This window comes from Antedon mediterranea, chromosome 10 (genome assembly GCF_964355755.1).
Source record: "Antedon mediterranea chromosome 10, ecAntMedi1.1, whole genome shotgun sequence".
NCBI classification, from domain to species: Eukaryota; Metazoa; Echinodermata; class Crinoidea; order Comatulida; family Antedonidae; genus Antedon; species Antedon mediterranea.
Genome location: NC_092679.1, coordinates 24,189,870 through 24,214,032, shown reverse-complemented (window position 1 = coordinate 24,214,032; position 24,163 = coordinate 24,189,870). Strand labels below are relative to the sequence as shown.

The following is a 24,163-nucleotide window of genomic DNA, read 5'->3' as shown; positions in this document are numbered from 1 at the left end:
TGAAAATGGATACAAATTTGGCTACATTAAAAGCCCATATCTACCAGACAGGTGGGAAGAAGCGTGTGCCAGGTTTCATTACTATATGAGTGGAAATTCATACCAATACATTTACATCGATCAATATTATAACAACTACTATTCCACCAGCATTTTCAACAAATATCATGACAACATTCCAGGATGGAAATCTGCAAGTGTTACTGTTAACCTTGTGAATAGATTTAATTCTTTATTGAGAATTGACGGTAGAGTATATGGTGACACCGGTGATACAGCAATAGTTGCTGTCGACGATGTTTATATTAGCGAGGGCGCATGCTCTGATTATCCTGGTAAGTTTTGTTCAATATTATTTGTCCATGTACTGTTAGTTATAACATGTATCATACCAATTAGAACAATAAACATACACACAGTTTAAATGGCTTTTTAACAACATATTTTATATTCGGTACCGTAAAACCTCAAAAAGAAGCCCATAGGATTCTTTTTTAGTGCTCTTGGGTGGCATTCTTTTCAAGATGGTTTTCTTCAAGATTACTTTGTCTTTTTGAGATTACTTTTGCAAACTGAAGAGGAAGCTTCTTTTCGAAATGAATTATGTAAATTTTGTGAATTGCACTAAAATAAATAGATTGCCTGCCAATTTTAAACATTTGTGTTCAAAATATAATTTTAAACTGTAAAATAGATATATGATATCAACTCGATCATATCTGCAATACAAGTTATCTGGCATTAACTTCTTTGATATTAAAATTATATATCTCTTAAAATACTTTCTCTCTTTCTTCCCCATCATTGCTTTGATTTATGATATCTAATTCAACTGTTTGTGTGTAGTTGTACCTGACGTCACTACTACCGGTTATACCGTTTCGAAAACTGATTGGTCAAGAACAACAGGTAAGTCAAACATTCCTTAATGTAATGTTTTAAACCAGGGAGTACAACTCCCTGTTTTAAACTGCTGTAATATAATGTTGTATGCAGTAATTCTTACATGACAGCTTACATTGACGCATTGACGTGAGCTCTGCACATTTCATCGATCCACGTGTGGCATGATGTCGTCATTGACATCAACTACTTGTCTCTCTCGGTGATGTCACTAAAGACAAAATAACGTTCATGTCCAATAAATAATTCCAAGTATTTAAGTTTAACTACGTGAAGAGTTTTCCATTTTCTCGTTTTTCTCGTCTATAAAGATTCTACTACCGTCTTGGTTTCTACTAAATGGGCTACAACATCAAACAACATAGAAACAACAAGTGGTAACTTTATTTTTCATTTACTCTGTTACAATTTACACAAACGTAGTAAAAATATTATGATACTGAGCTCGCCTTGCCAATATAGGGCATTATTACAATACTTCGAGGGCCCTAAATGATCAGTTCCATTAGGAACTGGATAGGCTACCCTCAGTAAAGATGATAATAAATAAATAAATAAACTTTGATCTTATGATTGGCTGCGACAAATTGTGTACATTATTCATCATTATCATTATACAACCAAACATTTGAGAAAGCCAATTGACCAATCGGAAATCAATCAAAAGTTTAGGGGCGTGCAACAGATCGTGTAGCAACCACACATACACACTTTGAACTAACGAAGCTCAACATTCTGTTGTTATATTGGCTTGGTTTAACCAGGGAGGTATACAAATATAACCATTCTGATACACGATTGATAAACAAATTAATATTTCTATTTGAGTGCAACAAACGAATACCTGTTTACTGACAGAATAGCTTTTTTTTATGGATCTCTGTTCACTTTTATTTCTTCTAAATAGCTCATAAATAAATAGTACATTTGTTTACGGATTATCATATATTGAATATAATAATATACAGTATGTAATTATAATTACGGCTTTACCACGTTGAAACACCGGTTCTCCTCAGATCACCGAAGTTAAGCAACGTTGGGCCTGGTTAGAGCTTGGATGGGAGACCATCTAGGAATAGCGGGTGCTGTATACGGAGCTGGGGTCCCGTTAGGCATTTGAAATCAGCACTGCTGACTCTTATGGCAGCCCCTGTATCTAGTATCTGCCTCAGACCGCTGGTCAAGGTGGGCACTGGACGAGAGAAGCCCTTGATCAATGTCAGGACCAATCAAGCTGCTTTAAACTGTCCTGGCTTTGTTTGTATCAAACCTGTTAGTGGCGGTAATTATCGCTGTTGGTTTCGATTGAATAAAATAAAATAAAAATAAAATAAAATAAAATTTACTAATAAAATACCAGTTTTTTTATTGCTTTTCGCGTCGGGATTATGGACTAAATTATTCCTTAGAACCTTGAATAATGTTGAATATGTCTCAAGCTTTTACATCACTGTGTTTATATTAAAAGCCTCATATAGGTCTAGGTATATACATAAACACGGCAATTTATCGTAGCCTATACATTTACTCGTGTTTAATTTTTGTTGTTGAATGCTTATTTGAACATTATAACCATGGCTAAGTTATGTGAAGTTTGTTATGAAATATTGTAGAAACAAAAATAAATTACATAAATAATTGTCAACTAGTAAATAATAACGTTTAAAAACATTGATGAAATGTTGTTTTCCCATAGTATCATTATGGTTTTACTTGGGTTATAGTTGACAGATTTAGAAAGCAAAGTTAAAAGAAAATACTAAGTGTTTTATACAAATACTAAGTTTTTTAACAAATAATAAGTGTGTTTATACAATTAATAAGTGTTTTATACTAATAATAAGTGTTTTATACTAATACTAAGTGTTGTATACAAATAATAAGTGTTTTATACAAATAATAAGTGTTTTATACAAATACTAAGTGTTTTATACAAATACTAAGTGTTTTATACAAAAATACTAAGTGTTTTATACAAAAATACCAAGTGTTTTATACTAATACTAAGTTTTTTAACAAATAATAAGTGTTTTTATACAATTAATAAGTGTTTTATACTAATACTAAGTGTTTTATACTAATACTAAGTGTTTTATACAAATAATAAGTGTTTTATACAAATACTAAGTGTTTTATACAAATACTAAGTGTTTTATACAAAAATACTAAGTGTTTTATACAAAAATACCAAGTGTTTTATACTAATGTTTTTTTCATTTGATTTCCAGATCAATCACAGAGTACAGTGTTGCCTACCACTCAATCAATTATTACAACCCCTGAATATATAGAAACCGGTAAGTTTACAGAATGGAAATGTGTACACTGTTTGAACGTTTAGTAACTTGTAAGCCTACATCAGATATCATTTAAAAAAAGGCTACATTGCTTCATTCAAAATCTTCGATTTCGACATGATTTTACATCAGTATGAATGTACAGGTTAGTTTGATACTGATAATTAATTATTCATGATTTCTGCTTTAAAACAACGTAGTAAACGAACTCGTATGTGTCAATTGTTGGATTGAGGTACGGTAAACAAAAGGACATCAAATGGTTAATTTTGTTTACGGTTCCATGTTCTAATATGAGTTTTCATTAATTAATTATTATTATGTTCTATTCTTTTACATTAACAACACTTTTTCCAGATATTGTATGCAGTAATTCATACATGACAGTTTACCTTGACGCGGCTTCACTTGGAAGTAATAGCACCGCACACTTTATAGACCCGACGTGTGGCATGATGGGATACACGTATCGCAACGGAATGTATTGGCTGTATTTATATACTAGATACGACCAATGCAAAACAACAATAAAGGTAACAAAAAGAATTATACTCACATGAACAATGACAGAATATCACCAAACGGGACTATATCATTAATTTTACAAATAATATAAATCTATAAAAATGTATGGAAGAGATGAGATTAAATCGCTTGCTACATTTTACTTACAGTGTTTGTATGGGCCTTTTGTTGTTTTAAAGAACATCTTGTATACAACATCGTGTATGTCTTTATATTTTCTTTCTAGTCGACATTGATTTCGACAACTTACCAAAACCAAGTGATCGTATCAAACGAAGGCGATTCAACGGTATACAGGAGAGATGACAGTCGCATTACGGTCGAGTGTGAACTTAAAAATGCAGGTCACTCATCCGTTAGTTTTGACCCAGTTGGAACACAAAAAGATTTCCTAAAACGCGAACATGACAACTTTACATTCGCAATGGAGCTGTATACAGACAGCAGTTATTCTACTCCATACCCGAGCTGGCAGTATCCAATCGAATTGGAGCTTGGAAGTAAAGTGTTTATTGGTGCGAGTGTGAAGACTTTTAGTAACGATATGGTTCTGTTTGTCGATTCGTGCAAAGCCACACCAAACCCAGACCCTGATGCTCAGCCTAAATATGACTTAATTAAAAATAGGTAATTGAAGAATTTGATTATAAATGATGATAACTTATAGATATCCAAGTGACTATCAAAGCCGTAATTAATTAATTTCAACACATGATACCGAACAGAATTTTTAAAACATACTGTATGTTTGTATTTTCATATTTTTAAACTGATAATTACTTAAAGATGTATTGTTCCCCAAAAACATGAAAAATTAAGATTAATGAAATCAGACTTTGAATATGTTTTCATAGAAAAAATAATATGTTCACTTGTAAAATGTCAAAATTCAACCAAAAATCCATTGGCTGGCAGCCAATTTGACAATTTGTTGCTTTAAATTACATTTTTTTCAGGTAAATACATTTTTTTTTCGATCCAATTTTTGGTCAAAGTGGATAACTATTATGTTACATTAAAATGGAATATTCAAAAAATAAGTTTTTCTGAATTATTTTTTCAGGGGGACAATACATCTTTAAGATATATTTTACTACAATAAATATTTTTTAAGTGTGGATTTCACTTTATGTTGAACAAACTAACTAATTAATGTATGTTAGCTTTTCAGTTTGAATAAGTCAGCAGGTCGTTGACGAATTAATTTAAGATAAAATATCGATATGTTTAATTGAGTTCAACAAAAGGCAAACAATTCACTCTTTATATTTATTGGAAACCGATACATTCAATAATTTTTTTTCTCTTGTAGTTGTGGTGTAGACTCGACTGTCAGTTTTGATGGAAAATCAGCTTACGGAGATTTATCTCATGCATTCTTTTCGTTTGAAACGTTTGGCTTCAGCGGCGAATACTCAACGGTATGAATCAGTAGATTAGGAGAATTATTATTAAATTAGACAAACATATCGTATCATCACGATAGATGAAAAAGAAAGAATTGTTAAATATAATTTAAATAGCACTCAGCAGATTGTCCCTCGCTTAAAATAATAATAATAATGAAACAAAAAGAAAACAGAGTGAAGGTAATTCTAGATTGGGTGGGAAGATTGTTCTACAGTATGAGGAGCTGCAACTATTATCAATATATAACGCTAGCTCGTTTGGGCATTTGACTTTCGCTTTCTTTTGTTATGCTAATGAGCCAGATCTGTACATGCTCAAACATAATAAAGTTCCTACACTTTAACCTCTAATAACAACTCCCTGCTTTAACAATGTATCACTATCACTATCAGGAATACTCATACCCCGCCTCACATCCTTTTTTTCATTAGACTTTTCGCAGAGAGGGTGGGGGGGGGGGGGTGGGGGCGCTTAGCCTTGGATTAATTTACGGTAAACAGTGCAAAATAGGAGTATCAATTCCACTTATTTGCAGTCAGTTAACACATTTGTCATGCCAAACCGTAAAATAATAACATGAAACTAATTATAAATGAAGTGTAATTATCTATTATGTTTACTACATATAAAAATGTAATTGTATTGCTTAAAGATGTATTGTCCCTTTGACTAATTCCAAAAAAAAAAAAAAAGATTTCGAAAAAAAGTGGGTCATTTTGAAGTATCATAATAGTTATTAACTTTCACAAAAAATTAGTCGGAAAAAAAATAATTTAACTAAAATACAGACGTTTTTTTGTTCAAAAAATAACTTTGACTTCCAGTCAAAGTTTTTATCAAAACATATCTCATAATGCAACGCGCTCGTTTGGCTACTCTGTATACATAATCATAAAACTTCCTCGTGATCTGTGTTAAAACACCTTTTCAACCTTTACGAGTTGTAAACAATCCTAATTAGCATCATGCATAATGCATACTCGTGGTTTGAAATCTTTGTTTACTCGGTCACGACGATTTTCCAGATGAAATGTAATCAAATTAATTTACCTGTTAATTACGTAAACTTGTTGTTTTTGGCTCGAATTTTCGAGTTAAAGTGAATAACTTTAATATTACTTTGATATGGCCAATTTAAATTTAGAATATTTTGACCTTCATTTTTGTGTTTCAAGGGACATCTTTAAAAAATCATATATTTGTTTGGTTTTGACCCAGTCAGTCAGTCTGATTTTAACCTGTGACAACTATTAAATTCAATTCAGTGCAACGCAATTCTGAGCGTGCGAATATCGGGCTTATCTCGATCATTAGCATAGCAAAAGTATGTGAAAGGAAGAATGAAGCACATGTAAGACCCAACTGAGCCATCTTCACATTATGGTAAATGCAATAAGTCCTTGATCTTGGAAATTTTATGCAAAAAAATTATTATTTAAACTGATTTACAAATTAATTCGACCTAATTTGAGCTATTTTTTAAACTGCGTTATGTGAACTACACTCGATTGTAAAATCCTGTTTAAAAATCATCTTTATATGCAGGTGTTTGTTCATTGTCTATTGTCCATCTGCAATGATAGTGATTGGAGATGCTCTAGAAACTGTAACCAACGACAACGCCGTGACGTCACTGTACCAAATAAATTGTCTGATAGCATTTCAATTGAACTTGGACCTTTGGTGTTAAAACGGCCAGATACAAATTCAAACATTGAACTCGAAGCTAAAGGTACTGACAAAACCCAATACTGACTTATGCTATATTGCTATATCATAATGTGTATTAAACTAAGCAAAAACTGCTGCTTACCAACGTTTTTACATTGTGGTATGGTAGGCTTCTAATTGCAATGCAAATTTCATCGTAATTATATTTGTGTTTAATAACGTTTGTTTTGTGTTTCCCAAAAGTAAAAGATGGTGTGCCTAGCATTTTTCCAGAAGACGGTAGTAACAGAACAACCGATACATCAAGATATTCTCAACAACCATACTTTATTTTCTTTTGGAAAACACATGGTGTGCCGCAAACCTAACTTCACCAGTGTTCATTCGCCATGCAAACATTTAAACAATGTAATATGTGTATGGTACCATGTTATATTAAAGAAAAAAAATTATTTTTTCAGAGTCAAAATCAAAGAGAATATTTCCCGCAATTCCAGCAACGCTAATGGTCCTAAGTCTGATTGTCTTCACAATAGGATGTATTGTTTTCATTACTGGCTTAAGGAAGCATAGTGGCCTTTCATACCAGAAACTGGAGAACCACGTGGAAGATGTGATGTGAAAGAAGATCCTACGTTTTATTTTGATTTACGCTTAAATAATTTATTGAAAACGCCTAAATAATTTAAATTATATTTCAATGTCATTATATTGCTTTGACCACAACATTATATTGTTCTTCTTAGTAGTCAGTCAGAAATTATTTTCATGTTTTCTTAAATTTGGTGTGATTAAAATAGATATAATTAATTATATTCTTGCTTCTTAAGCCCTGTCTACACTACCAAACGTTATGATTTAAAAAAAAAGGGATGTGACCATATGGACATGATGACGTCATACACTACCATATTTGGGCATATCACTACCATATTTGTCAAACTAGTTTGATCGTGTAGACAGAGCTTTAGTTGCTATCTTAAATTTATTTGTGCTTTATGTTCGTATTCGAGAAATAATCATTCTGATCATGAATAAAAATGTTCTGGTTTAATGAAACGTGTGATTGTGTTCGTTTGTTAGGAAGAAATGGAGGGGTTGGATGAGATGTTTGTTATAAGACGTTTGAGCTGCATCATACGCGTGGATAATCGTTATAGCTATTTTTTTTATTGAAGGTTAAATTATACATTACTAATTCAGTAAGTATGGCATTTGCATCTAAGGAGTGACGGTGCATTTTTGCTGCAACATCACCATCAAGGTAAAGCATTGTTACTATTGTAATTTTTTTTCTTGTTTTTTTAATATGAAATTCATTTTCATATATTGATTGGTTAGCATTTCGTAGGACGGAAACTGAAAACACTATTAATGCATGTCCACGATTCTCAGTCGATTTAATAAACATGAACGAATTACAAATACCTAATATATAACAATACAGATATCAAAGTAAGTTGAGTAGAACTGCGTGCGAGCTTGTAGACACATATCATTTATCTAACAGTATTCAAGCAATAATGAAGATCTACGCCAGTGCAACTGTGTTTCTTTGTTGTGGTTTTATTTTAAATGTCTTCAATGCCCATGCAGGTATGTTTTTTTGTAATGTATTATAATAGGCATATAGCACTGCTGATCATGATACTTAACGTAAAATTCTGAACGGTAAGTATAACACAAAGAATGTGTTTCTAGAAGTTCCGCTTATTAGAAAAGATTAAATAAGACAAACAATAATAATTTCAAAATTAAAAAAAAAAATAAACGATAAAAGAAATATTGTTTAATTAATGTTCTCTAATAAAGATAATAATGATAAAATATAATCATTTGCTTTTCTTTTCTTCAGTAATGTGGTAAAAAAAATAAGATCAGGTAGTTATTTAGAAAATTACAATGAGATAATGAGTTTATTGGTTGTCAATTAGAAATAAGTTTTAATTTACTGTGGTTGAAACTTTGGTAAAGTGTTTCCTTCGACTAACATTCACTTTTTCTAATTACCCTGTAGAAACATTGTACCATTCATCCTAACACTTCTATTACTCTGAATTCTACTCAAATACATATACCACATTTTCATTAAAAGAAACTACGTATGCTATGTATAAACTATAATTTATTACTTTAAATTTCCTTTTAAATCTATTGGTTTTTTTTATTATTAAATTATATTTATGTATGTCCATCAGTAGTTAGTTGTCGTCTGAATAAACTTATGAATACGCCAAGCCCCATAATTGATAATTATCTGTTTTTATTTATTTATTCTTATTGTTAAAATTACCGTAATATAATTTATGTAACATTATTATTAATATTATTTTGTTAATTTCTGGTGAAATTGTTTCTCTTTTTGATTTTTTTTGTGTGTATGTTTTGTATACTACTATCCGAAATAAAGAAAATAAATGAATGAATGAAAGAATGAATAAATTAAGATGAAATTAAATGAACGCATCAAACACCATGATAATAACGAATTTATATCATGACATTTGAATTCATAGACGCGAAACATTATTTAACCTGAGAATGTTATTTGTTTCAGCATATTTATCATATAAGAAGATAGTAACTGCCTCAACTATTCAAAGCGGTGTTCCTAATAGACTCACAGACGGAAATGACGTGTCAGGATATGGTGCAAAGTGTTTTCAAACATGTTAGTCAAAACTTGTTTTTATTAAATAGTACAAAGTAGTAAAATATAATAGTTAATTATATCTCAACCGTAATAGTAATAGTAAATAACGATTATTTTATTTACCTGACGTTTCGCCAACTATCAGTTGGCTTTTTCAAAGTGTAGTGACACGTCACAGTTGACCTCTAGATGACGGGGTCAACACATTGGTCCACACTTGACTGAGTTTGTAACCGCCCTCATCTCTATTAAAATTGGGAGTCTTCCTGATCCAGATGGATTCCTTAACCCAGCGTCTTAATCTGACCGATTCCCTGTCAACTACTCTCAAATTATCCCAATCAATGGCGTGATGTTCAGTCTCCTAACCCTTGGTAGGGTTGTTGAGGCATCACTGCTGACTTTTGGACAATCCTCCTCCATCGATTTCTGTCCTCTGTAGCTCGTTGTGAGTCCTGAAAACCTGTTCATTCCTTGATGTTGTCTACCCACCTCTTTCTCTTTCTGCCTCTCCTTCTCCCTCCTGGTACGGTACCCCGTAGGATGGTCTTGGCCAGCCCACTGGATCGCGACACGTGTCCGTACCAATCCAGCTTTTTGCTTTTCATAATTGATAGCAGGTCTTTGTATGGTCCAATTGCTCTCTTGATCCTGTTGCTGACTTCCTCATTTGTGACACGGTCTTTATATGAGATGTTCAAGATCTTGCGGTAGCATCTCATTTCCAGGGCTTTTATCCGTCTCTGTAGATCAGCTGTGAGAGTCAGAGCACTATGTGAAAATAGACGCTTGGCCTGTTGAACACATCTACTTTGATTGACAGTATTTTATTTTCAACTGAATATATTTCAGAAGTACATGGCATAGTTTTCAATTATTATTATTTTTTATTTTTAGGGGGTCAATTTGCAGATAAAGCCTTTTCCGAATAATTTGTAATTAAAAATAGCAGGACATACTTTGAAAACAGGGCACTTTTGCACTTGTTACACTCAACCGTAATCTTCATTTTGTGAATTATCGTATCTACTTGTCAGATATCAATTACATTCACTACACATAGACTTCAGGTCAAGTGTCAACATTTATGCACAACAAAATGTGTTACTTACATATAAATGGATTATTACACAAACCTAAATTTTGTATGCTATTCATTTTTATTCAGATAATAAAGCATATAAAAAGGATTGGATTCAAATAGATTTGGGCAAAGAATACAATGTAACGAAAGTGACAATTATAAATCAATTAACTGAAGGTAATATATTTCGTATCCTTTTATAAACTATAAATTCGTTATTGCTGTGAAAGTAATACTTTCGTAATCATTTTATACAGAATAACAAATCGACTATTGGTAATAGCACTAACTTTTATCTTCTTAATAAATTTGATGCCAAAACGCATTGCTGTGACATTTAAAGATTCAATTACTTCACACTTGATACCGTGTGCGTAATAAATGGAAATCTCTACTCTTGATAATTCTCTGGAAAACATTGAGTGCAATCTTGATTGATTTGAGATGTGAACGGGTCTAGAATTCAGCCTCACATTAGCACCATTATAGTTCAAACCTTCTAAAGATAGTCTTCTGGTACTGAGATTTTAGTGAGTATAAAAGAGTTCTGGGCACCTAAGCATATTTTCCCTCAGTTCCAACGATTGTGAGGCTGAGTTGGTGCTGTATTTGACCACCAAGTATATCAATCCCATTCCAGAACACCGTTTTGTATTAGTTAAGAAGTAATTGTTTTTTTTTATTCCGTCGTTTAATTGTGTTAGTACGCACGGATAAACTGTGGACACGTACAATTTCTCAGGGAGCCGGGCTTCCAGGGGGATTCTCTCTAGACCCACCGGAGTCCCTTGGCGGCCCCTGACTCTCTGCCCACAAAGTAGTGAATATTTGTTGCCCTCTCACCTTTCGAAAAGGATATCCGCCATTTTGTATAAAACCAAATTATACTGTATAAGTGTTCCAAATTTAATTTGTACTACTGTAGACCGCTACGAGCAATCTTCCGGGAATATTGAGACTTTACATTTTACATTTCATTATTTTTTCAGAATATAATGGCTGGCGTTTAAGAGATGCCAGAATTACAATCGGTGCCAACGATCATTCTCAGACTGGACAGTACTGTACAAAACAACGCATTTCGAATAAGCAAACTCTAGCGAGCAGTGTTGTTGATATTATGTGTGATAAGGAAGTGCCCGGCCGATATGTTGTGTTAAGAAGCCAGATAAAACTTCAAATGTGCCAGATTCGTGTTTACAGCGAGTATGAACTTGATATAGGTAATTTTTTTTCCAAAATTAAAAAAAAAGAATTTTGTTATCACAGTGTCAGTCAAATAAATATAAGAGCCATACTGATAAAAACTATGAAAACAATTAAGAAATAACTTCGGAACATTTTTTTTAAATAGAACTAAAGATAATTTACCCATTTTTTTTTTATTGTTTCCTGAGAAGTATATATTTAATTTATAAACATTCTTTACTTGTTATCTTGTCAACAGACCCGGCAGCAATTTGGCAACGTTTAAATGCTGTCAATATGTTTGAACTGAATTTGACCTGTTTGACCTCTTGGTTTGCCTATAAAACATCAGAAACGATGAACGTGTTCTGTGACTTTCAATTTAAAAATCAGGAGCCTATATTTCAAGATTACCCTATTGACACTCGGTGGTTCAACGGTAACAACGTATTTTCGTTTACATTGTCGTTGTACGTGTATGTACATCAATCCTCTTCTGGTCTGTTCCTCAGCACAATGGGTCCAAATCCTTTACAGATTACACAGACATATACTTTTGGGAACACCCAATATTTTAACTCAAGTGTCGAAGTCACCTATCGTGACCAAGTGATAACGAGAGCACATGTGCTCATTCCTTTGGAATGGATATTCCTTGCAGTTACATACAATGCTAACAACAGAAGACTTACCTTATGGAGAAATGGAGAAATCGCCAGTTCAGGAATTTCAAATTTTGAAATAACTTTTTTTGGTAAATTACGGATTGGAAATTCAGATGGAAAATTCATTGGGAAAGTGGCCATGTTGCAGCTATATGATCGTGCATTAAATGAATCTGAAATAAAAGCAGCGAGAGATGTGCAAAGTAAGCTGCATTAGTGATCTAAGTTGTTATATTACAGACCCTTTACAAGAGATTCTTGTGTGTTTCTGTTTATATATATAAAAGATCCCGCTTCTTGAATAAAAATACTGAAAGATGAGGGCGTACAAATGAGGAACTAGTGCTGCGAGGTACACGCTGAGAGTGTTAAAGAGTCGCTATCCAATCGGGTATTGAACAATACTATGAAAGTCTCAGTGGTCCAATGGTTATGACATCTGCATATTAAGCAGAAGGCCCTGGGTTCAAATTTCGGTTGGGCGACTTGTTCTATGTGGGAACACCAGGGAAGAGTTCACTCTTCCTTGGAAACACTCAATATTTTAACCCAAGTGTCCTTGTCAGCTGTCGTGATCAAGGGATAACTAGAGTACATGTGCTCATTCCTGTAGTTCATTAATTTAATTAATTAATGTGAACGATAAAGATGAGGAAATCTCTGAGAATGAGAAAAAGTCGGCCCAGCCGAGATTCGAAACCGGAACCTTGTGCTTGATATATTTATCTTTCATTTTCCGGCTGTTTTACATCGTTTTGTTTTAGCTTTTTGCTTATTTTATTTTGTATCTCCATTGAGATCAAGCCATTGATAACCAAAGAATTGTGATTTTTCAGTAATTTTCCTTTGAATTTATATATATGTATATATTAAAACTTCATAGTTGCGAGGAACACTCTTAGAAATTTATAAATATTGTCATTGTATACTAAAGTAAGCCGAATTATTGTCTGTTTTCAGTACTATGGCAATTCAATGCAAATGGTAAATTTGTTAAGCTGAATCCAGCCAAAATTATCACAGGAACTGAAATGCATACCAGCACCGAATCGTCGAAGTTAAACTGCGCAAAAATGTGTTTGCAGCGAACATGCTGTAAGGGATTCAAAATTCATCGTGTGAAGAAATCGTGTATTCTGTTCTCAAAGTATAATTTGACCAATATTGGGGAGCCGTACGAATCTGATGTTAAATATTATCAGAAGGAGTCACAGTCGTATAACCTGGTTAAGCACTGTTAATAATCTTCATTCTCCACTTTTACCAATTACCAATATTTGGCACTAAATTTTAAATGGTAACGTTCACAATCAATGGTGTGCGTAAAATCCGTATCAATTGACAAATATATATACACGTAGAGCTACATTAAAACATGGAGTAATAATTAATGAATTATTAATCCATGATTAAAACAATTAATTTTTTTGATGACAATTACTACCGTACGCATGTATGGCGTACGGAAGAACAAAGATCTTGATCTATTATTGGATGTGTGAAGTTCTATATTCATGAAATCTCTTTTTATTGGAGTTTGTTTGGTTTTATTGTGTGTATAGATAGATATATATTAGTATTGGGATCCTTCTAGTGGTGAACTCAGGGTAGTACATGATCCTCTACTTTTTTTCGAAGAGTGCTCTGTGTACCCCATAGCTATGTTGCACACGCCACCAACGGCTTAACATCTCATATACATGTATACTAACCGTCCACATGGAGACCGACAATAGGATTCGAACCGTGGTAAAAGAAAACCGTTGTAAAAGAAAATTTTGCACATTGCACAACACACTGACTACCACCAGTTTAGCCGAGCACCAGTAGGCCCTCCGTCTCTTTTATCACATTTTCAAGGTAAAGATTATCAAACCATAATTGTTTTTAATATTTTGACGTGTAAAATTAAATCAATTACGAACATAGTTTATTTTAATGGCCTCAAGCCATAATAGTGACAAACAATAGGGGAACTTGTTGTATTATGTGTAGTAGACCCTACGTTTTCTCTCGTAATTCGAGTTTACAAATTTCAAACTGAATCCAGGTTCATGTTCATCGCATTAATAATGCAATGTAATATTGTAGACATTTGCATTATTTTAGATTGTTTATAACATTTTTTCCTCCTTTTAATTGTGAGCCTCAAGTTTTAACTTTCTGTATTGTAACATTGTTATGTAATCATGTATTTTATGTTGATTATGAAGGAATAAATGAATGAATGAATGAATGTAATATTCGCATGGCGTACTGTAGTAAATTAATGTTTGTGTAGGTAGGCCTACCGTAGACCATGTGTTTCCAAAATAAAATCAGTTGAGAATGGCTCGACGTTTCGGTTAATATGTATTAAGCATACAGGTGAGAACTCTAAAGAGTTCTATGAATATGTTAATAAACACACGTTGCTTTACTGTGGCTCGAACCATACGTACAAGAGAATAGCGTTTACTTATTGAAAATAGTGGAATCAAGGAGGATGATTTGCCATGAGATTCTGAATCCGTGGTAAAGCTGTTAGGAATTGCTTGATTTCCGTGTGTACGGAGGTTTGAGGTAATATAACTGTTTGGATAAGTACTAATAAGTAAAACTAGAAGATAACTTTTTAATTTGTGTAACGTAAGCTTAAACTGAGATGTACCAAGAAATTAGGAATACACCAATCACAGTAACAAAAACGTTGTATTACGTTCCAGATTCCTTTTTGTTATTATATTTGTTTAATTTGTAAAAGAGAATACCATGATTATATAAACTCTGACTTGTATTTTTTGACCTGGCTAAATAGCTGATCATTTGATGATGATTTCATTTGAAACCAACAGTGAAGGCAAAAGTAGAAATGTAGCTTTTATGTTTGTTGCACATGTCCTCCACTGTGGAACAATATTGACCCAGGGTTTTAAAGATCAATCAATCAAGTCCTTTAAATATCAATATAATTATGTGTTATTATTAATTCTTGTACATAGAAATATTTATTATTACTACTACTGCTACTAAGGCCTTTTTGATACTTTTTGTCTGATTGTATTTTTAAAGTAAGAATTTGCATGTATAATAAACTGTAAAATACACAGAATTTGGACGATGGCTGAGGAAAGAAAAGAAAGAATAGTTGGTAAAGATATTTTAAAATCAAATTCGAAATGATACGTCCATTTATACTAAACACGATAAATAGATAAATATTCCTTTACAAAAAAAAATTTATACTATTTTCAAAATCAAACGATGTCATAATCGTTGTTTTGTTACGATTTTATTGTTTTTAGATTATTAATTGGATTATTTTTTTCTAAAAATAAGTTTTATATATAATTTGTTAGGTTACGGAATGTGAATTAAAAGATCCAAAAGTGTACAGCAATAAGTATCTGCGTAAATTCCGGAAGGTTTGTTCGCTTTAGTCAACTTTATGTATTAAAGAAAGTGTCAGTGGTGACTTGTATTATTACTGTAGTAAACATCTTTTTCGTAGACTTTTGGTAATAGGCAACATCACTAATTCTACCGTTTTGCTTAATGTGTATGCTCCAATTATGTAATTATATTTATAATGTTCACATTCATTCACTCATCTATTTCTGTCAACTTTTAATAAACAATGAAATTGGCACTGTGACTTGTTTACAGCACTTGTAAGTTGCAATTATGTACATTTGTAATGCTTAATGAAAATTATTTTAAGTTACTATAATTGTTTAATGACCTTTCTGAAATAAATGAGAATAATATTGCCACAAAATTAGAGTACTAACATTGAAGCCAAGATCATTATTTTATACGCTTTTTAAAACCAAATGAAAATAAACAATGAAGACAAATTATTTTTTCAATTAGCTTTTCAAATTAAATGGAAATCAATGAATGAATTATTTATTTATTGTCGATCGTTATCGTGCTAAAGTACGGCTAGTAGTAGCCTTCGTGAGTACCGTTACGTGTCGTCCTCATATAGTCCTGTAGGCATAATGTTCGCCTTAATAGCTTCTGATCTAATGACATCTGAAAAACACATAATTGAAACCAACAAACAAGTACATACCAGAATACACAGTGCACAATGGCATTAAGAAAAGTGACGTATTTCTAGAATAGAACAATTATTGTTGTTGTTACTATTATTATGACAGTTTCTAATAAGCGACTTCGATAACTTTGGAGGGCGCCATATTTAAAAGGTCAAACGGAACAAAAATAGTTCCATCGATTGACCTTTGAAATATGGCGCCCTCCAAAGTTATCGAAGTTGCTTATTGATAGTGATTAACAACAAACAGATAGCTTTGCAATTGTTTAAAACCATCAAACAACAAGTGGGTTTACCAGGATACAGTCGGCTAAGGTAGAGGCTACTGTAGGTAGCAGGCCACCCATAGCAGTGTATCACCAAAGATTGTATAGCGCCGATAAATGGCTGTAAATGACACTTTATTTAGCGAAATGCGGCAGGATCATTTGGTTCTAGTAATATTTCGATGGATTGTTGCGTCGTCGACGGGTATAATTGGAAACTCTATTGCTATAGCTGTTTTTGTTTACAACAAAACGTACAAGAAGTTTCTGTCGCTTAAACTACTTTTAAACCAGACCATTATTGATCTGTTGGGGTCGTTGGCATTTTTGTTGTTTATTTGTCCTGGTAACATTACAGAAACTATTTGTAAACTACATATTGTTTTTTTCGCTTTGACAGCAGCATCTACACAGAACTTTATTACGCTTACAATTGAAAAATACATTGCTATTATCTATCCAGTATATTATCGTAAGAGGGGTCTTAGTAAAAAGAATACATATTCTTCGATTATTTCATCATACGTTTGTGGTTCCTTCTCTCCTGTAGGTTTTCAATTATTAGGAAATACAGTTACCTGAAAATGATGTTAACGTTAAAAATGTCAATCAATAAAATAGTACCGCAATCACATCAGCCAAGCGTCAGACCAAATAATTTGAATTTGATAAAAACTCTTGTTTTAATAGGAACAGTGTATGTTGTTACATTACCTCCACATTTTATTGGTTTACTGACGTTATATTTATGGAGTTATGAAGTTCAGAACACTGTGTACAACGTTTCTATGTTATGTTTTGCTATAAATATGATGGTTAATCCGTTTATCTATTGCCTCGTGTACAAAGACTTTCAACGTGGTATTAGTAAAATAAAAGAAGACATCATTTCGGTCTTCTGTCAATGAATTGGTTTTTCGTTTGTAAATATTTGAGAATTAATATAATTTGAGTATCATCATTTACATAGACTAATTTTGCCTGAGAAATTAGTAGTTACGTCAACCGAGACTGAGATTACGTTTTGTAACGGTAAAACACTTAAAGATTGATATGTGTCGGTCAAACTGATATTGATTTATGTATTGAATAGCTTCGATGTTGAATTAGATTCATAGCTCTGTGTGCCTCTGGCAGAGATGAATTTCTGTCAATCGAAACTGAGATTGATGATTTGTATAAATATGAAAAACTTTGCAATCAAATATTGAATTGTGTCGACATGGACTTATATTGTATAAATTAACCCAAACTTTTTGGAAGCAGATACAGGACAAATTGTTAATAGGCCTAACTTATAGCAGCCCGAATATAACGGTTAAAACGACCAGTTGACTCGGTGTTAGAACGCGATTTGAACCGGTTATCGATGTCTGTAACGCCAACATAACGGTTATTTTATTGAGAGCTGTAGTATCTTGAACGTTTGACCTCAGGATCGCATTGCATTTTGGTTAATGTTAACGTTATTAGTTAACAACCATCCAATGTAAACGGTTTATTTTGGATCAGAAACGCGATCGGCCTAATTTTGTTAACGGTTTATTCGGCGCTATGCAGCAGAAACAGTCCCAGCGGCCACTAAAACTTGGTTTCCACTAGAAACAACTCCAGCTGAAACTCAACGACGCAACGTAAGAACTACAGTATACTCTTATATTCAAGTTCTTTTCGAAAATAATCCCATCTCGAAATCAAGCCCACTGAGCTTTTCTTTAAGATAGTATGGGATTCTTTTTGAGATTTTTGAATATCAAAGGAACAAGATGATTTAATGCCAGATAACTTGATGCAGATAGGCCTATAATGTATGATGATGATTTATATCATACATTTATTTTACAGTTTAAAATGGTATTTTGATCACAAACTATGTAAAATTGGCAGGTAATGTCTAAACAATTACAGTATTGTAGTAGCAATTTACAAACTTTACAGCACTCATTTCGAAAAGAAGCCCCCTCTTTAGTTCGCAAAAGTAATCTAAAAAAGAAGAAGCCCATCTTGAAAAGAAGCCAAAGAATACTAAAAAACGAGCTTGTTAACGAAAGGTTGTCGTCACGATTCCTGACAAGAGGTGACGAAGTGGTCACCTATTATGAGAAGCGGTTATATACAAAAGGTGGTCGTTTAAAGTTGTGGTCGCTTACGAGAGGTTTTCTTTAACGATTATTTGAAGAGTTAGTCGTTGACAAAGGTGGTCGCTTACGATAGATGGTCGTATTGGGGAGCTGATCGCTTATGAGAGGTGATAGCTAAGCAAGAGATGCATTTGCACACATTTAGACATAGGTTTGTCAATTAATATATACAATGTTCTACATTTGCTGGCGATAGTAAATACATTAGCTGGAAGGCAACTTCCGCTACTACATATTAGCCGTTGACTGTGCTAAATTAGCTGCTGTTGATTTTTTATTTACTACATAAGCTGTTGGTGTTTCTACATTAGCTGGAGGTTTTACTACATTTCCGGTGAATTGTTGTTCCGACAATAAGCGGCTGTAACAAAGCCGAAAGGAACCTATTTGTTGCCTGAATGATTCTTAAATAGAGTATGTTGCTGACGTCTCTATCGGATATTGCACAATTTGTTCGTCATCAGAACTATGGACTAAAGAACTCTCTAGTCCATGGAACTGTATACTATATATAGAAATTCTATGTTTCTATCGTTTTAGTGGGTCATAAGAAAACTATGAATAGTGGAATGCAATGCAATAGATTTTGCTAATATGGAGGAAGATTACAATCAAACAGATGTCACACCTTATTTCACACCTTATTCGTGTGCCAACTGTGAGTGCTGCTTAGCCGTAGAAGGTAGTGGTATAGTTCTACTCGTGTCATGTGTTCTGATTGCTTTTTTTCTTTTCGCTGTTCTACCACCGTTGATAGGTATGTATATGTGTTTTTTGTGCTTTCCATGATAAAGTACGGTAACCACCGTGATAATTATTACCGGTAACACGGTCTATAAAAAAAGTGCGGTTTTTTTTAGCTTTTCAAGTTGTGGATTTCTTTTAAACATACTTGATTATTCAAATGTACAAATAACAATTAGTCATGGTATTTTATTTATTTTATATTTATAAAACTTGAAGCCTCGATTAACTCAGGCGGGGATAAAGAATAACTATAATGGAATGCTAACGTCATCTTAAAGATCAAACTTAGTATGCTGTATACATTGTGTATTGGTAAAGGCGTTGTAGCTATACTACGTTTATTAAAAATAAACTGAACCTACATGTTTGTTGCATGAGTAATGCTGGATACAGTATTGTATTTGTTATATGTGTTATTAATAGTATTGACGTCTGTGTTTAACCCTGCACTATTGTTAGATGCTTTCAATCATGTGCGTCATAAGGAGAATGTGAATATTTGAAAACATACTGTTAATAGAAAAGTTAATCCTTAATAACAAAATATTATTGTGCCAGCTGATAGATTGTTAATAAATGGATTTAGAGTAGGCCTAAATGGAGGGCATCTGAATGTGATTATTTTTGTTTGCGGCCGTTTATCAGTTGGAGAGTCCAAACCCATCTCAGCATCACCATGATTGGTGTGTTGTGGTTGAGATGAACACGAATTTTAGAATATGGCTCCTCTAGATGTGTGCAATGTTATGTTACATCTATAGCCTAAGTGTAACTCTTATATACATAGTCTATATGTTTTATCCAATTGTATTTTTGTAAGTTTAACGTTTTCGGCTTTTGGGCTGCTTGTTGTTTATTATATGTTGTTTTATTCCGTAATAAATAAATAAAATGTATTTATTAATAGACGATTTAAACCTGTTGTTTTTCGGTATATCATATTAATTCTTATGAATCATAACTGTTTTTTTGGATTTGCAGCAATTTTCCATCGCAGACGTAAATCTAGACCTCATAAAGAGAATTCTGAGTCACAAATACAAGATTTAAATGATTTGGAAACAGTTGAACTCAATAGCAATGTTCTTCAAAGAGAAACGGGCAATGTCAACGAAGGATATCTATACGTTGAGACAGAATGTGAAATTATTAATAAAGATAGTGCCTTTAGAACATGTATTGAGAAAGCAGAAGTTTGGAAAAGTGCTTTAACTTCTACGAATTATGACCAGAACGCGTTCTGCCTTCCGTATTTTCGAGCTGGTATTTTTGACAAACGTGGTGGTTCGTTAACGTTTGAAGAAGCGGGTATAACCTTGTTGATACCACCCGGTGCCATTCAGCAACCAACACCTCAGTTAATATACATATATTTACACAATGGAAACCAGAATAGTTTAGGGATAACTTCGAATATGATGGCAACAAGCCCGGTTGTATTCTGTGGTCCTTCTGGAATGAAGTTTAACGAAAGAGTATTACTGTCGTATCAACACTGTGCCAACATTATAAACAACAATGTTGAATTGATTACGCTGCGAACAGAAACAGAACCAGATCAAATTCCAAATTTCTATAACCTCTCTGACGACAATGATTCATTAACGCTAGTTAAAGGGAACACAGTGACTCTGATGCTGCCTCACTTTACTGGACACACTACTGTAGTACAGTGTGAACAAGAATCTGTACCTATTGTCCAAGAAAAGTGGCTTGATCTGATGTTGTTTTCGTCACAAATGCAGGAAGATGAGTATTACTTACAGGTTCGTCTGTATTGCTCCAACCAAACTCCTGATGCTAGATATGTATGTTGTTTTTTTTTATAGAACTAGTAACATGTGTTCTACTTTCGTAAATGTTTGGTACTTCATACATAAACTTATTAATGCAGCGACATTTAGGTCTAGTGAAAAGTGAAAGCAAATCCCATCATGCAAATGATCATTACAACATAAACCATGATAATAACAAAGATAAGTGTAAAGTTGCAGGCTGAAGTTTTTGACTTTATAGTTTACACAACCAGCAGCCTGTTTTGACTATGACGTGATATTTAAAAAGTAAAACATCAAATACATTATAGAAATTTTAAACGTAAAACAATTTTTTTTAATTTAGTAAATAAAATTTATCAATTGTCATTTGCAAGCTCATTTTGGAAGATGAACGTCTTCTCAACGGTTCCATGTGCTCGCCTACAACCCCGTTCCTGTTTGCGCATGTCAGTGACTTAACTGTTCTCTTAAACCCTGAAGGTGATTGGACAGTGACTGGAGGTAAAACCAAACAGGTAACCTCACAATTAAGTATTGGAATTTAACAACCTACCATATTCGTTTGGCGGAGGAATATTGTTTTGTATAATTTTGTTTGGCAATGAGAACAATCATACTATTTTTACGAGTCATGTATCCGTAGGCCTATTGAAATTGTGATTGAACTATTTGTTAGGCCTATTGTTGTATGATGAATAAGTATAGAAATGAACGGCAAGCACAATATGCTCGTACAACTCAGTCTCTGTAGCCCATTGCCATAACAGTACCAATGATTCTGAACTTGCATTGGTGGTTTTTAGTAGAAATTTATTCGTTTGATGTTTTTTGTTTACATTTTATGTACGCCCCTTCATAAGTGGAAATGCGTCACTGATAAAGTACAGTATAATATTTAAAACTAAAACAAACACAAACATTGTGAAGCTAATATTCCAGTCACAATTTTTAACTATTAGGTAATTTCAAGGAAATGTTTAATTGAAAATGTGCGAGTTCCATGTGTATATCTACTTGAGTACGATAAAGATAAAATGGTGACGTCAACGAAATGTCGTGTACACGTGACTCAAGATGAGCGTGAAGAATCGCATGGTAAAATTATCGATGTACTAGTAAAAACGCAGGTATAATATGTTTACATGACTTGTTATTTCATGCAGTGTAGTTGTTGCTTCAAACACTCTTGCATGCCACCTACATTACTACTGTGGCATACATACTACGACGAAACTGACACCGAAGATACAATAGTTTGAACGTCGTCAGTGAGAGCAGTTGCATGTTTAAAAATGTTTTTTTTTTTCTTATGCGAATCAAAACAGTTCAGTCAGTAACTGGTACTGTTATACATACGCGGCCTGTAAGATTTGTTACCACTATTAATACTAATACCAACATTGTTTATCATAGTATTTTCTTTTTACAGAAATCTGCTGAACCTGAAAAAGTTCCAAATACTAGACTCGTTCGTAGACGTCTTCTGTTGCCCTACCCTTTACGGGAAAGCATCCGAAAGAAGCTGGACGTGCCTAACACACTCGGAAAAGACTGGAAACACCTAGCCTACTCCATTGGTTACGACGACTGCATTCACCAATGGGAGGATCAGCTTCGTAAAGGTCTGATTTTTAGTCCGACCAATGAGCTGCTTAATATCTGGGAATCTACAAGGTCTGGTGATGAAAAGCATGATCTTGAAGAAATTCTAGAAATATTCAAAAACATGGAAAGATTAGATGTTTTATCAGATATAACATCTTTGAACTTAACTGTGTAGTTAAGTACACTAATCAGTATCACGAATTGAAATTCGATTCGATTTAGTCTGAGAAGATGAAAAGGGATCTTTAAATGAACATATTATTTTAATAGATAGGCCTTCTGTTAACTGGAGCAGATCCCCTTCCATTGTATTCCATAAGGAACGACGTGTATCATTTGTTAAATCCTTTACACATTATACAATTGACAATTTTATATGTTTTTTTAAACTTCTTTTTCATTACTATAAATGGTAGTAATGTGTTTTTTTATATCGTTTGTAAATACAATGTTTTCAGCTTTTGCTTCATTTTGTATTATCTTGTACGGAAATAAATGACAGTCGCGGGAACACAGACTTGATGGAGAGCCACCATCTCATGCACATCTTTCTTTGAAGCAAAAACAGATCGGATACAAATCTCTAATCTTCATCGAATGTAAGCTTATTTAGAGACATATATCTCTGGCTTATCGTACGGTATAAGTATCCATACTTACGGTAAAATATACATAGAACAACACACACAAAAAAGAGAATAAATGTGTAGATGGAAAGAGTGTAATCGGAAACTTTATTATTTATATTTTTAGTATTAGTTACATTAACCATTAACATTATCATTTATAGCTTCGTACAATAACCAATCATTATTTTGAAAATTAGGAAAAATTGTGTTTTCCTTCACTCATTCATTAATTTCATTTATTTTCCATAATATACAAAATAAAAAAGTAGATCAAAACTTAGAGATTGAAATGAAATAGTATAACATAGAAGGATGCCTTTATAGGACAACATTTCACTTAAGCTAAGACACAAGGAATTTTTAAAATAAAATATTTGCCATTGACTTGAATTGCGTATTGTTTTAGTGAGGTTATTCCACGGGCCAAGCTTTGAAAACGAATGTTCGGCAGATGATGATCGGTAAACAAGAGGAACATAATTGCGTACAGACAGTACGAACGAGTACCCTAATGGTACACCGAATAACAATCTTAAAGATCGATTTTGCTTTTGTA

The 24,163-nt window shown here is 33.1% G+C and overlaps 2 protein-coding genes and 1 pseudogene across 2 annotated transcripts; all 3 read left to right on the top strand.

Annotated features, from left to right (window-relative positions):
- Window positions 1–1,882: 1,882 nt before the first annotated feature.
- LOC140061398 (5S ribosomal RNA) lies at window positions 1,883–2,000 on the top strand (annotated as a pseudogene).
- A 2,272-nt stretch (window positions 2,001–4,272) lies between these two features.
- On the top strand, window positions 4,273–7,431 carry LOC140061340 (CUB and zona pellucida-like domain-containing protein 1). Its single transcript, XM_072107849.1, has 4 exons — window positions 4,273–4,355; window positions 5,041–5,149; window positions 6,684–6,870; window positions 7,271–7,431. The coding sequence occupies exons 1-4, from the start codon at window positions 4,273–4,275 to the stop codon at window positions 7,429–7,431; spliced, it is 540 nt and encodes a 179-aa protein (XP_071963950.1).
- An 11,854-nt stretch (window positions 7,432–19,285) lies between these two features.
- LOC140060344 (netrin receptor UNC5B-b-like) lies at window positions 19,286–23,956 on the top strand. The gene is made up of 5 exons (XM_072106506.1): window positions 19,286–19,605; window positions 20,577–21,403; window positions 21,748–21,888; window positions 22,333–22,500; window positions 22,803–23,956. The coding sequence occupies exons 1-5, from the start codon at window positions 19,443–19,445 to the stop codon at window positions 23,151–23,153; spliced, it is 1,650 nt and encodes a 549-aa protein (XP_071962607.1). The 5' UTR covers window positions 19,286–19,442; the 3' UTR covers window positions 23,154–23,956.
- The last annotated feature ends 207 nt before the right edge of the window (window positions 23,957–24,163 follow it).